This window comes from Chrysemys picta, chromosome 11 (assembly GCF_011386835.1).
Source record: "Chrysemys picta bellii isolate R12L10 chromosome 11, ASM1138683v2, whole genome shotgun sequence".
In the NCBI taxonomy this organism is placed as follows: Eukaryota; Metazoa; Chordata; order Testudines; family Emydidae; genus Chrysemys; species Chrysemys picta.
Window position 1 is genome coordinate 41,631,975 of NC_088801.1, and position 16,338 is coordinate 41,648,312.

General features: G+C 40.1%; 1 protein-coding gene across 16 annotated transcripts in view; it reads right to left on the reverse strand.

Annotated features, from left to right (window-relative positions):
- CHN1 (chimerin 1) overlaps positions 1-16,338 on the reverse strand; it is a 146,363-nt gene that overhangs the window by 91,794 nt on the left and 38,231 nt on the right. For all 16 annotated transcript variants that reach the window (XM_065561849.1, XM_065561847.1, XM_065561859.1 and 13 more), the window contains 2 exons: positions 10,577-10,608; positions 9,268-9,381 (listed from right to left, as the gene is read on the reverse strand). In XM_065561849.1, the coding sequence (XP_065417921.1) occupies positions 9,268-9,381; positions 10,577-10,608 (146 nt within the window). The remainder of the gene's footprint in view (positions 1-9,267; positions 9,382-10,576; positions 10,609-16,338) is intronic.

A 16,338-nucleotide genomic window follows, 5' to 3' on the forward strand; every position in this document is an offset into this window, starting at 1 on the left:
GAGAACGTTCTGTATCTAATAACTCTGTCATAGAAAATAAAATGGCAAAGTTGGGAAGAAAGGGGCCTGCATTGTACACTGCTTGGGAAAGGAGTGGGCCAGCAGCCAGGAAGAGGCGCTCAGGAGACAACCCTGTAACATTACTCAAATGTCACTCTGCTATTCGAGTAACAGATTTGATTTCAGGATTGCTTCTATATGATTCTTGTTTTCTTTCATTCACTTTTATTCTTATCTTTAGAATTTGTGGGAGGAAAGAACACTCTGAGTGGCAGCAGCAGTCATAATTATCTTTTTCCCATATTTAAGGGTCACCCAAATTAATAGAGCAGTTCACACATCTCAGAGCTATTGTTTCATGCTGAATTTATCCCCATGGATTGTTCTGGTTTGCTGAGAACATTTTCTTGAGATCTATGTGTCACTTCACACCTTTCTGTGCCTCCTATGCTACAGATGGATGTGAAGAGCCTCTTCCCTGTACACTAGGCCCAGATCTGGACTAGGGACTATGCATCTCCACGCTCCTGACCATCTCTGCATCCAGCTGGTACATGCACACCTTACAGACCCACCACCTCCCCACTACTCCTCCATGCATTCCCGTGGCAAGAAGGAGGAGAGCTCCAAGCAGCAGAGGATATGGGTGGGGGTCTCAGAGCAATAGGGATCTGAATGTTGCAGGCAGGGCCGGCTCCAGGGTTTTGGCCGCCCCAAGCAGCCAAAACAAAAAACAAAACAAAAAAGCCGCGATCGCGATCTGCGGCAGCAATTTGGCGGGAGGTCCTTTGCTCCCAGGCGGAGTGAGAGACTGTCCGCCGAATTGCCGCCGAATACCTGGACGTGCCGCCCCTCTCTGGAGCGGCCGCCCCAAGCACCTGCTTGAGAAGCTGGTGCCTGGAGCCGGCCCTGGTTTCAGGAGCCTCAAAGCACTGGGGATGATGGAAGGAATTTTGGAGGAGATGGAGCACTGTCAGAGCAGTAGTAAGGGAGTCTAAGCAGTTGGAGGGAATGTGCGAGTTGGAACAGTACAGAAAAAAGAGTGGGATGAAAAGGGGGTGAGAGCTGTGCAGTAGGGGATGTTGGGAGCTTAAGGTCTGTCCCCCCCCAAAACCCCACATCCATGAATAAAAAAATGGTTCCCCACCATCATAGTATCTGAGCATCTCACAAATTTTAATGTGTTTATCCTCACAACAACATCCTGGTGAGGTAGGAAAGTGCTTTGATCCCCATTTTACAGATGGAACTGAGGCACAGAGAGACTGACTTCCCCAAAGTCACACAGAAACTTGGAAATTGAAACAGGGAATTGAATTAAGGTCTCCTGAGTTCCATGTCCTAAACCATGTACTATCTTTCCTCTCATGCCCCCACTCCCCAAATGTCCCTCCCTTCAAACAAGCTCCCCACTGACTCCATGTTAGTCTGTTGCTGCATCTCTTCTCAGTTCCTTAAACTCTGGGTCCTAATGCTGACATCTGCCTAAGAGCTTGCTACAGTGTTACCCAGTGTTATCTCAATCAGTTTTTCATCATTGTTATTGTCCAGGGAACCCCTGGAAGCCTTCACTCTCCTTCCCATGCTGTCTGCCCAACCACTCTGGGTTCCTTTCAGAGCCTTTCTCGACTCTAACCTGCGTTCCCTCACTTCTGCATTGATCTTTATAGGAGCCAGCTATCCCTTATCAGCAGGGACCTAGTTTTTTGTGATTAAAAAACCAAAATTCTCTGGAAAAAAAAAATCTGTGTTTTTCCTTGTTTAAAATGAAACGCTGAACTTAAGTTTCCCTAGCCATAATATAAATAGGTATTCATAGATTCATAGATTATTAGGGTTGGAAGGGACCTCAGAAGATCATCTAGTCCAACCCCCTGCTCAAAGCAGGATCAATCCCCAACTAAATCCCCAAATGGCCCCCTCAAGGATTGAACTCACAACCCTGGGTTTAGCAGGCCAACGCTCAAACCACTGAGCTATCCCTCCCCCCAAATTGAACACAATGTTTTATTGGTATATTTACTATTTTTAAGCAAGTTCGAAGCCTACCAGTGCCATCAATCATTATAATAAAATTAATAGAATTGCAATTTGTATTTCTTACTTCTGTCTGTTTTCTAGATTTTCAGAAAAAAAATTTTTTTTTTAATGCACTGGAATGATCCAGTCCCAGTGCACCGCTTCTTTACTATTGTCAATGGCCCTGCTGATTCAGCCTCTTGTTCTCATGTCTTTTCATTCAGTTTATGTTCAGCGCTTTCCATGGGTTCTACAATTGTCTGCCTTTGAACATAATCTAAAGCCGCTCTGCATACAGTCCACAACAGCACATTGCCATCAACATAGAATTTTTTCCTTGCCAAACGCAGTGACACCGTCTTTAGGGAAGTTTTCATTGTCTTTTCATAACTTTAATTACTCACATCTGGAGGCTGAAGTGAAATTTGAGATCCATTAAAACCCGAACCACTATACGCCTTTGAGTAACCTCTATACGCTGGAAGCAGTTTACTTGAGTATGTTTAGCTATGTAAATTTAAAGCGCATTCAAAAATCAACCACAAGAGGGGAAGGTTGCATGCACTGAATACATGACACTGGCACTTTCAGTAAAATGTATTTAATAGTTAATATATATTTGTATTTTTTCACAAAAAGTAAAAACTAAGGATTCTCTGTAAAAATGCAAATTTCGTATTTTTCCACATTTTCCCATAGCAAACAGATTTCTAGGATCCATGCTCATGAGGCCCAAGAGGACACTGCCTAATTAATTACAGGTGGGCTGGACCACTCTCCCTTAAAGGGATTAGGTCCACCTGTGATACTAGTAGGAAAAGATCAAACTGAATCATGGAGTTAGACATAGAAGGTGAAATCCTAGCTCACTGAAATCAATGGGAGTCTTGTCAAAGGGGGCAGGATTTTGTGCAAAGACACATCTCACTGGCATTCCTCATTTCTGGTCTGGGAAATGAATATAGATCAACAGCTATCAAAGTCACCTTCAGGCTGCAGATGAAGCTGACCATTCATCCTGACATTGTAGCAATGGGCAAAAAATTAAGTGGTCCCATAAAAAAATCTGACAGTTTTTCAGGCAAAATTATCTTTACCTACCAAGGTATGCACAGCAAAATTCCCAAAGCTGAAATAAGAGTTGAATACAGTAGTAATAGTAACCACAGTGACAGGGTAAGGATTGGGTTAAACACTAGTTGTAAGTAAGCAAAGCCAACATCATACTTAGTGGAAACATGGGTACACTATGAATATCTTCTATCAGGGAGAGAAAAACTGAAACAAAGAGCAAAACGCTTGCCTGCAGCTGATGGAAAGAATATGCCTGCTGCTTCCTTCCTTCTAGGAAGGAAAATAAATGTTGGAAGCGTTAGGAACTCCAAGGGTAGGAAACACAGTGCTGCCAAAAAGATCTGAAGCACTCATATTCAGCTATGGCATATGAGATAGCAGAGTGTGTGGATTCACTTTCACACATTTTAAAGTGAGAGCAACGAACAGGATAATATGGTATCACTTGCTTTTCTAATGGAAAACAACATCACAAGCCATTTTCCTTGGTAAAACCAGGATGGTCAAGCTAATGCTTAATCACAGTAAAATGACATCTGCATGTACAATGTTTAGATTTCAATGCATAATTCCAAATCCTAATTTCTTTAAAGTAAACTAAGGTTAACTGCACGAACACTGCATTTAAAGAGGTCTCAGAGCATTTTCCTGCCATGTTATATCCAACTGACGTTACCTCTTACATAAATACAGCCTGGCTATAATTTGAAAACATTCTTTATAACTGGTATATTAAATGTTTTCCCAAACCAGCAGAAAAACAAAATTTCAGAGGGAGAGCTGCCTTACCTCTTTTCTGTAGCAAAATCCATCACTATGTATACTTTACTGTCCGCAAAAGTTGCTTTTCTACCTTGAAAAAAATAATGTTAAAGTTTGAAGACACTAACCTTTCTCCTAGAGTCAGAGAGTTTAAGGACAGAAGGGACCATTAGATCATCTAGTCTGGCCTCCTCTGTATCATAGGCCACCTACACCACCCAGCACCCCACACTAAATCCAACAGCCAAAATGAGATCAAAGTATTACAACCCACAGGAGTCTAGATTATTGTGCGCCACTGGCAGAGAAGAGGAGGGACTGAGGTGCACCAGAACCTGAGATGCCAAAAATGCCAGGGAGAAGGGGAGGGATAGCTCAGTGGTTTGAGCATTGGCCTGCTAAACCCAGAGTTGTGAGTTCAATCCTTGAGGGGGTCATTTAGGGATATGGGGATTAAGTTGGGAATTGGTCCTGCTTTGAGAAGGGGGTTGGACTAGATGACCTCCTGAGGTTCCTTCTAACTCTGATATTCTATGATTCTACATCCAAATGATTGAGACATAATCAAATAATTCTGGCAAGTGACCTGCATCCACATGCTGCAGAGAAATGCAAAAAACTACAAAGGTCACTGCCAATCTGTCCTGGGGGGAAATTCCTTCTCAACCCCCACACAGCATGCAGTTAGACCCTGAGCATGTGAGCCAGAACCAGCCAGTATCTGAGACACAGAGAGAATGCTCACAGCCCTGGCCCACCCATCCCCAATATCCAGCCATGGCCATCCCTGATGCCTCAAAGGAAGGAAATTGAAAAAACTTCACCGAATACATTCGGGGACGGGAGGGGAACCCTCCTAACCCCTGCCAGTGGCCAGCTGAAACCTTGTGGCATGAGCTTTAGGAATATAAGACAGAAACTGGAAGTGAGCCCCTGGACTGTTGAGTACTATCCCTTACCATCACAAGCAATCCTGTCATACAATCATACCCATAACTCTGTCCAGCTCTTTCTTAAAACCAGTTAAGTAGTTTGCTCCACAACTGCTTTTGGGAGGCTGTTCCAGAACCTCACCTCTGTGATGGTTAGAAACCTTCTAATTTCTACCTTGAATTTGTTCATGGCTAGTTTACATCCATTTGTTCTTGTGCCAACATTATCAGTTAGCTTAAATAGCTCTTCACGCTCCCTGGTATTTACTTCCCATAAGGTATTTACAGACAGCAATCATATTCTTGGTCAGCCTTCTTTTTGCTAGATTAAGCAAGCTAAGCTCTTCCATCTCCACTCATAAAATAGACACTCCATTCCCCTCATCATCCTAGTAGCTCTTCTTTGCATCTGTTACATTTTAAATTAATCTTTCTTGAACACAGGTCACCAGAATCGTACACAGTATTCCAGATGAGGTCTTCCCAGTGCCTTGTACAATGGAATTAATTCTTTATTTTTACTGGAAATGCCTTGCCTGATACCTCCCAAGACCACTTTTGCCTTTTTGCACAGCCGCATCACATTGGTGGCTCATAGTCATCCTGTGATTGAGACACACACCCAGGTCTCTCTCCTCCTCTGTCACTTCCAACTGATGATCCCCCAGTTTGTAGCAGAAATTCTTATTGTTACCCCTAAGAGCATGACTTTGCACTTGGTACTATTGAATTTTATCCCATTCCTATTACTCTAGTCTTCAAGGTCATCCAATCCTCCTCTGTATCGATGATGTCTCCCAACTTGTTATCATCAGGAAATTTCTTTAGCACACTCCTACTTTTTGTCCCAAGGTCATTAACAAAAATGTTGACTAAGATTGGTTCCAAGACTGATCCTTGAGGAACTCCACTAGTAACCTCCTCAAGTCTGATAATTCAGCTTTCAGTCCAACCCATTGCCTTCTCCCCTTCAGCCAATTCCTTATCCACCTTACAATGCGTGTACTGATCCACATCTTCCCTAATTTAACCAATAATTTCCCATGTGGTTCCATAGCAGATACTTTACTGAAGTCCAAGTGTATTAGATCTACTGTACTTCCCTTATCTCAAAAATCAGTTATTTTCTCAAAGAAGAAAAGCATGTTAGGCTGTTATGATCTACCTTTGGTAAATCCATATTACATTACATCCCCTTTACCTTTATGAATTTAATTATTCTTTCCTTCACAATTTGTGCTAAAACCTTGCATACTACTGAGGTCAGACTAACAGATCTGTAATTGCCCGGATCATGTTTTCCCCTCTTTCTAAAATATAAGTACAATCTGTTACCCTGGGAAAAAATTACTCATTTTCAAATAAAATAAGCCACACCAAGAATCATCATGCAAAGTGCCCAGCAACCTCAGCACCTGCTGGTCAAAAGCACTGTGCGTTTTGCAGAAGCAGGAACAAAATTCAGTGACAGAATCTCTCTCTTTTTAGATCAGCCATTCAAACAAGGCCTGCATCAGTTTGTTCAGTTTTGAATTTATTTTTATTACGGGGCAGTGGCTGGAAGGAGTCATTAGATCATGAAAAATAATACCACCGCTGTATTCACACATGTGAATCAATATACATGTCAATTCATATTCCTGTTCGAATCACATTACTGCAAAGACAAATATCTTACTGCAGTCTATTTTTTAAACGCATTCACCCCAGTGTATTATTCCAGGATATCAATATTTCAGCCATATTTCTATTTTTGTTGTATAATACGTTCATTAATTGCTATTGCTCTTCCAGCATGTCCTAAAGATAAACATTTGCTGGATAAGTTTCTTTGTGAGACCTGTGGGTATTTACTGATATTTCACCATATTTTTTTCAGTTTGGTATCCTATATTTGCTCCAGAGGAACTGCAATTCATCAGTTTAACTCTTGTAGAGAACAGCAGTAGGTTACAAATTTTGGAAGAATTTTAGAAATCTGGTATGAGAAGATGGAATGTCTGGAGAGCAGTTTTTGTGTGTGTTTGTTTTAAATACCCACTAACTGACTCACTAGTTTACATATCCAAATAACTCTCTTAAAATTCCTGCTTTTTGGAGGGGTACAATGCAAAAATGACTAACCAAAGAGACAGTTTTTTGGGCCAGGAGTTTGTTTGTGATGTGATAACTCATACATCATACTGTTTTCCACTGTATTATTTTATTCTTATGAGCTCACAAGAACATGGCTAGGCAGAGATTGCAATTCAAAAGTTTCCTGTTCTTTAGAGAGCAGGAGTCTCAACTTGAATCTATTATCAGTTTGTTTGCAAGAACATAGATGACAAGGATAGGGAAAGATGGAGCAAGCTGTACATTGTATGCTTGTGCTGTATGCGTGTTTATGCACAGCAGCAAACAGCATTATTTGTTGGCTTGTCTCACTGAAGAGCTGAGATTATGAAATGGTTGCAGTTCTTGTTATAGAATGGTGATGCTAAAAAAACATCCACAACACAAAGTGGGACAGATTAAAAAAACAACAGAGGATCAAATTTTAGGACTCTCTCAATCTCTCAGTGTCCCTTTAAATATATACAGTACTTGCAAGATCTGCATGTCAGGTGTATCATCAGATATACAGGTCAAAATTAAGGGGAAATCTTGTCTCCTCCTTTGTGGGTTTGGAGGGGTCTTTTTCAATAGAAATAGTGACATTTGGCTCCATGGAGTGACAGGAGTCAGGTTTGGAAAGACCATGTGGCGAATGCATAACCTAGCTTTGTCAGGCTTCCTATACACAGTGTCTGTTTAGAGTGGTTGGAAGTAATGCAAGGGCAGAAACAGAGGCTCCATCACTAAAAATATTCAGGTCTGGCTGGTGGGTCTCACCGACATGCGCCCTATCTGACTGCCATATTTGGGGTCAGGACAGCATGTTCCTCCAGGTCAGACTGGCACACCATCTACCATCAATACAGCTGGTATCCAGGAAAATGTAAGCCCATAATCCATGTTGCTCTCTATTCCCCTCTGTGAAACATGGGATGCAGGACTCAACATAACTAAGAGCCTAATTCTGCAACCCTTCCTCACACTGCATAGCGCTTGCTCACATGACCAGTCCCATTGAGTAGTGCTTACTATTGGCCTCAATGTGAGTACAGTTTACAGGACTGGACCCAAAGTTACTAAAGAAGTAAAGGGAAAACACTTTACAATACCTTAGAGTGAAATTAATTAAAACTCAGATTTGCAAGATTTGTTTTCTCTTATCCAATTCAGCATCTTTTCAGCTGTACAGTCATAATGAGAAAAACCATGTGTGACCACTGATATGGAAAAGCTGGTGCTGATCTGGGAACGCATATGCCTGCTTTTAATATGAGCAGTCTTACTGAAGGATTACTTGTGTGCTTAAAGTTAAGCATATGCGTAAATGTTTTCCTGGATCTGGGCCATACTCAGTTAAACTACACTTCTACCCCACTATAACGCGACCCGGTATAACACGGGTTCGCATATAGCGTGATAGCAGCGGGGCTCGTGCGGCGCTTTAAAGGGTCCAGGGCTCCGGGGGAGCCCGGGCCCTTTATATCACCGCTGGAACCCTGCCACCGCTACCCCGGGGCTCGCTGGCGATTTAAAGGGCCCGGAGCTCTGGCTGCTGCGGGGAGCCCGGGCCCTTTAAATCACCGCTGGAGCTCTGCCGCCCCTACCCTGATATAACGGGTTTCAGCTACAATGCGGTAGGGATTTTTGGCTCCACACGACCATGTTATAACGGGGTAGAGGTGTATGTAGAACTGAAGAATCAATTCATTTCACATACTATCTCTGAGAAAAATAAAATGACAAAGCTAAAAAATTTTAAAAGATACTATAAAGTCATTCTGTAACTATTTCAGTTAGGAAACAATCGGATTGAGTTTTCATAGCGGTATGGAGGTGGTGGCGGTATGGAGGTGGTGGTGGCATGCATTCGCACCCAGTTGGCACATAACTGTTCAAGGATAGACACTAATTCACAGACCAGATTAGGCTGTATGAGTAGTATCATGAGTCACTGGAGGACAGCCAGTTACTCTCCTATAACAGGTCACCAATCTTGAGACAAGGTTGGGTTTAGTCACATGGGATCACAGAGGAACTTTCTAATTCTTCTCCACCTCCATTTTCAATATCCAGATGTGGCATCTATGGACACAACCGAAAGGCAGCGGGAAAAGAGAGAAGGAGGGAAATCTATACTAAAATAAAAACAATTGGCCATAGAGAGTTATCCCAGTATTTCAAATCCAAGACATTAACCTCTCACTGAAAGATTTAAAGTACTGTACTTTGAAGATACTGAACTGTAACCAGGCCACAAAAATACAATGTCATTAAATGATCACTATTACAAAAAATTCTATAAAGGCATTAAATAATAGTTCATCTTAATACTATGAGATAACAAATATTCTATAACTTTTAAAATAAAATAGTAATTACCAACCTTAATGCCAAAGTGTAGGTTCCTGGTTGCCGTTGGCTTTCACGAATGAGATAACTTCCCTCTGCAACACTTAATAATTGGTCGGCTTCTTCTCTTGAGATCATACCATGGAATCTAACAAACAAAACTCATTTTTATTAGCAATCAAAGCTGTTTCAAAACACACTGTTTTTCCATCTTAGACCACACCTTTGTTTGTTTTTAAGGAAAAAGAAAAACAAAAAACAAAAAAACGTGGCTTTTTAAAAGAAGCTTCCATAAAAACTACAGTAATTAGCAGGAACCTATTCATTATGTTAATTTCTCTCTCTGCTTGGCATTTGGCCAGCATGATTATTTGCGGCTGGTAGGCTTTAGCTGTCAAAATCACTTAACAGACAGCATGGGAAGAACACTCTTTCGTTACAGAACAAGCGCATTCTTTTCATAACATGGCTATCTTATACTAGTTTAATAGACAAGTGTCCATGTTACCCATTAGCTTAATATTCTATGCTGGGGTACTCACACTTACTGAGGGACAGTTTGCTATTTTGCCAGGGGCTCAAGGGATCCATTTAATCTGACTAATAATCTGCATAACAAAGTGCAAAATTTACATATACTGATACCAAAATAAACACAAACATAAAATTTGCTTTCATTCTCTGTGCTAAACAGAACAATCTTTGCTTAATGCAGTGAAATGGAGAACAAGTAAATACAAATGATAATGTGCATTTCAAATGGCCCCAAAAAGATTTTTACACACACATACACTCAATGCAGGACCTTCACTTTTGGGGTGAACCAACCAACCACATGAAGCACAGCAGCACTATATTTTCCTAGATAATGCAGAACTGAAGAATACCGTATCCATCTGAAACTGCAGGGGTGATGTGAGGTGGGCAAAATGCCATACCCAAATTAGAGTTTGCAGGGAAGCAAGAGTAGTGTGATTAAGTGGAGCAAAGTTCTTTGCTGTACATGCCCAATGAGCAGACTGGCAGAAACAGGGCAGAGCACAATTTCACAGTGATCACTCAAGATGTACCCATCAAAATGTAATGCATGACCTTGGCAAGGTCCCACACACAGTATGCTGAACAGCCAAGAGGGTAGGCTGTTGCAGAGTCACTACTTTGCAAGGCAAAATGTCCTGCAAATTAAAAGTGTTAGCACAGCTAGCCCCACATTCCTGTGGTGTTAAACACACAAAGGCGATGAAAAGGCCATGGGGTGCACTTGCGGCACCTTTACTCAACACTGAACATGAACTGAACCCACTCACATTAGACTCAGTGATTCACAGCAGCACATTACTTACTCTCTTCCATAATATTTGGGTCTGTTCTCTACCTATTGAAAAAACAAACAACATTTTAAATATTTTACTTTCAGAAAAGATGGCACATAATGAACACCTTGTATAGAACAACTTTTTTTAAAATAGGAGAGAACATATAGCGTATCTGAAGGGAAAGGATAATAATCATTCAGCACTACAGTACTTTTCCAGTGGGTATAGTGTAAGAAGACACACTGAAAGGTCCAACAATCTAAACACAACCTGAGGAAGCAGCCTATTTAAATGCTGAAATGGAGAGTCTCTTGAAACCATGTGCATGCTGGTGCTTTTCTAAACCACATTAGTAACGTTGTCCAACTACTATATGCCCAAATTGATTTTTTTTTAAATGATACATGCCATTTTTTTCTTGGCATAAGTACGTGTGATAATCTAGAAACACATTTTTTAAAAAATCTTCAATTTACAAGTCATTTTCCTCTTCTAAAGTTGCTAGAAGTGTTGCTATGCACTGTTAAACCACTGCCATATTTCTCCTGAGAGGTGGCTACATTTCAGTGGTAAATGAAATATTATACAAATCTTGCATTTCTTGTGCACCCAAAACTTTCATATTTGTGTATTAAAATAGCACCTAGAGGCCCCACCAATATCAAGACCCTTTTGTACTAGTTGCTGTACAAGCACATAGTACGAGACAGTCCCTGCCCCAAACAGCTGACAATCTAAATGTGCACACAGACAAAGGGTGGCAGAAAAGGAGTATTATTAGCCCCATTTTACAGACAAGGCACTGATTAAAGCAATTTACAACTGGGATGCTTGTTACAGAGTTGGGAAATTGAACCCAGCTCTCTCACATCCCAGTGCAGTGCCTTAACCCCAAGACCATCATTCCTGTGACTATGGAACTGGGAAAGCTTTTGGGCTTTGAATTCAACAGTTATGCAACCTTAACCATTGCAGTCATCGATGATCCAGCTATAATCAAGCGCAAAACATTCGCAGTTTATTTCCGCTTCAGTTTCATCCTCGCATCTTTTCAGGGAAATGTCAAGCAAACTAAAATAAATATTTCGCCCTTGTTGTTGAGATGGCATTTAAATGGGATCTTTAAAAGTCCAAGATGTCAAAAATTAAATATGATGCAGAGTCTAGTAACAACAATCCTTCCATAGTCACAGGAAATAAAGAGCTATTCTGATGGTTGATCAGTTTAGAAAATCAGTGTTCATTATTGAAGTGATCAATAATGTTTTAAAGTGTGCATTTTCCTTTATAATCATTGGTGCATATATATTAATTTAGATGTAGAATACAACTTATAATAGAAGAAACAAGAGTTAACGTATGTAACCACAGCCTTGCAACTTGCTTTATACTTCTGACTAGATTACAACAGAAAGCCTATATTACCAGAGAAGCAAAATTAGGCCCCTATTCTGCAAAGACATGCTTGACTTTAATCATGCAAGTAGTCCCATTGTTCTGAGTTGGATTACTCACATGCCTAAAGGCAAACACATAAATAAAATTTTGTAGGATCAGGTCCTAATTTCCCTCCTCCTACCAAGCAAACCACTTCATTTTACACATTAGAAACAATATGAAAGTAGACAAAATGAAAGCATTAAACACACACACACACACACACACACACACACACACACACACACACAGCAATACTGTGCATAAAAACTGGGTATAAGTAACTTTAAAAAACTTAGATGCCTGTGCATGGGATTAATGGTCAACATGGCACCCCAAGAAAATATCCAAATCACAATAAAATCTGAGTGTGCAAACAAGATGAGAATGTGAAGTGGCAGAAGATTAGAGCAAACTGTCAAAGAAAAACTCAGCTGGAGAGTAACTACAGGCACTCAGACTGGGTGTAGGACTTCACTTTTCTGGATGATAAATTAAAAGGAGAAATTACCATTTCTCTGAACCTGGGCCTGACTGCCCTCACTCCTTCAAACTGTTACATCCAGTTTTCTTCAATTAGACTGTAAACTCTTTGGACAGGGGCTACCTTTCACTGTGTGTTTGTACAGCATCTAGTACAATGGGAACCCATTCAGGATTGGAGATAAACTGAGCCCACCTAATTTACATGCCTGTTTCTTTATAACCTCCCATGTTGTCCATTACCCCATTCTATTGTATTTTTTGTTTATTTTGAATGTATTCACATAGGGCCTGACCCAACTCGCACTGAAATCAATGGGAGTCTTTCCATTGACTTTAGCAGAAGCTGGATTGTGCCTTTAGAACAGGGTTGATTTGTATGTATTACTGTAGGCCAAGTATATAACGTAGGTCAGGAAATTATATGCCTCTTATTTTCTGCAATGTTTTCTGTGAGTATTATCATAAATGTTTCCCCATAGGCATATCTCTTTAGTCAGCACCTAGCATTTTTCATAATTTAGTTGCTGATACTGCCATTAAGTGCATCATAACTGGAAGCACTGTTTGACCTTGCCATGATCTTTTGCAAAGTTTCTTTTGATACCACAAAGTTCCTGTAACACTATTTTCTCCGAGTCACCACGTGTGTCATCCTGGTCAATATAGATCCAGGGATATCTAAAGTTAGCTGTCAAAGTAACTATACAGATTTGGTAAGTTTAACCCTCCTTTTTGCTTTCCATGATGGAGTTTCATAATGCTTATTCTCACTCTTCTCAACCCTCATCTAAAGGAGCAAAATCATGTCTTCCAAGATTGGAGCCACTTACTGTCTGAGATGAAATATGGATATTGCCATAATAAAATGAAGCAGCTGAGGGAGAATGATCATTTTAATTAAATCCATTCTTGCTGGAAAGGTCAGTTCAGCTGTGCCCCATCTCTCCATAATGTCTTTTGCTTTTTGCAGTATTTGGGGGCCACTAAAATTGAAAAATTTATTTAACATGAGGCATAAGATGTGTCCCCAACTGCTTCATTTTTTCTTGTGTCCAAGTAAATGTCAGTGTAAATTTCCTTGAGTTTCAGAAATTTTTGAGAGTAGTTTGTAAATTGCCTTATCATTTCAATAATCATAGTGATGGTTTGTACAGGGTTCATAAAAGTTGATTCTTGTATTAGCAAAGACTTTTTATGTCAGTTCTATATCTAGGCAAAAATTTTCGGCCAAAAATTTTTTTCCCTCCGAAAAATGCAGCTTTGGGAAGACAAACATTCTGTGAATACAGGTCAATTTTGACAATTTGTTTTAGTCAAAAATGAAAAAAAGAGAAAACTTCAGAAATGTTTAAATGAATCATATCATCAAAAAGAAACATTTCAGTGTCTTGGGCTACATTACCAAGAGGATTTCAGCATGATGCCCAAGAATGAGGTGGGATGGGGATGCTCTGGAGCAGGGACTTGAACCAAGGTTTCCCACATCTTAGGTGAGTGTCCTGGGTGATGGGATATATCGGGGTGGGGGTTTCTCAATGTCTTCTGTTGAAGGTGTCCCACTCTGTATAAATAATTAAATATTCACTAAAGCAGGGACTGGAATCCAGGTGTCCCCCACTGAGGTGAGTGTCCTAACCACCAGGCTACAGCGGATTCTGGGCTAGAGCTCTCTCAGTCTCTCCTATTGAAGCTGTTCCACTTTCTATAAAATACTCAAATAGTCACTGGGCCAGAAAGAGAATGACATGATATGTTCTATGCCCAAAACAAAATGCCTTTTTCAATGTGCTGGAAATTCTGGACTTTTTTTTTGTGTTTGACCCAAACAGAATTTATTTTCTTTTATTTTTTGGAACTGCCAGTGATCTGAAAAATCAGTTATTCACACAGTTCTAATTAGTACCTTTTTTTTTTTTTTTTTTTTTTTTTTTTAAGTCAGCATTTACCCCCAGTTACTACTCTGTGGTATGAGAGATAGCACACTTTCCCCTGTACTGACAATGGAAACTAACAGTGGTTCCCATGTGGTATTTGTCATCAGTTATTATTATTTGTACTGTAGTAGTGCCCAGAGAGCCCAGGAAGGATCCAGGCCCCATTGTGCTAGGCACTGAACACACAAGTCACTATGGTTCTGCTCTGGTTTTGTTTCTATTTTTTCCCCTAAACTTTGGCGTATGGCTAATAAAACTGAAGTGGGTGAATAGATAAATGGTGTAGACTTGGCATGCGCCTCACACTTGACTGTGTCACTCTGAAATGTCCTCGGTGCCTTGGGAAGTCACCCAGGGTTTATCTTGTTCATATGAACTTGTCTTTGAGATCAAATTTAACAAGTTACATTAAATACCCCCATTCAGCATGATCAAATGCTTCTTAGCTACCCACAGAGGCTGCTTTGACAAGGGTATTTAGAGATGCTGCTCAATCAGGCTTGTTAGCAATTAGCACAAGATTAGGATGGAGTCTTATTATGAGGTGAAAAAGGGCAGTAATTTTAATTAACTCAATCATTTGGCTGGCTTGATATCCTTTCACATATGATTATTTTAAATTCATTGTGAGGTGCCCTGCTGTGACAGCAAGGGGTGCCCTGAAGACAGAGTCTAACTATACATATATATTCATGCGCGCACACGTGCACGCACACACAGCCCAGAGAGGCAATCACAATATGCTTTGGACAATGCACCGACATTTCATATTATAATCTCAATATGAATCTGATGTAGAATTCAAAGATCCTTAAGTATTTAGAGCACTAACCCACAATGCTATTTTTCACTCAAAATGCCTAGCTGTGCTGCACCATCACATGACCAAAAACCAAGGGCTGATTCTCCAGTCCTTTATCCTGGCGTTACCCCAGTGTAACCCCATTGACCTCAGCAGAGTTAGAGTGGATAGTCGGAGTATTTTAGAACCATTTTCAAGTTACTGGGTTATTTGCTGGTAATGTCTCTCTACATTATCTCTTGTAGCAGCATGTGCCTTTGCACCTTGAATAAACATTATTTATGGTGTGATTTCCAATTACTCTTTGGCAAGGACTTTTTTCTTTAATTGTCCTGCTTATTTCAACAAGAGGAACAACATAATTAATACCATACCAAATTACATATTACTCCCTCCCGCTAACCTCTGATATTCTTTGGACTGGGATTATCTTCCTAATATTTATAGAATTACTTATGCAGCAGAACTATTCAATTACTTAGAAGAAGATTCTGCTCCCCACCACCTCACTCATGGCTGCTAATAGAAACCCAGCTGAGAAAGAGCAGATCAAACCTCAGCACTAGCAGGAAGAGCTTAGACCACAGAGAAAGGTTAAACACCTTTCTACTCACTGAATATATTTTCACTTCAACTTTGGCTCAGCTGTACAGTATGTTCAGTACTTGTAATGAAAAACATTGTTATGGGCAAGCCACTGAAATCAACTCCCCCGCCTCCAAAAAAGGCAAAAAATACACAGTGATGCTACATTATAATTATTTCAATTTTACTTTTATGATGTAAAAATATCCTTCAAAATGGTCATAGTTTTGACCTGATTTGAGAAATAGGATTTTTTAAATGGAACATTTCCATTTTTAAAAAATACCTAAGCCCCTTCATTTTCAGTTTAAACCGATTTTTGCTGGAAAGTTCCCAGGTTTTATAAAAAGTATTATTCATTTTTTCTCCCCAATTCTCCCCCTACTTTTGTATCATTCAGATATATAAAAATAACTTGTTTTATTAGGAAAATACAATCATTGCATGAGATACATGTATTACGATAATACATTATAGTCTGTATGTATCTGCAAAGCTACCTGTTGAAATAAGGCTGTGTGTTAGTCTAGAAGATACACATAATA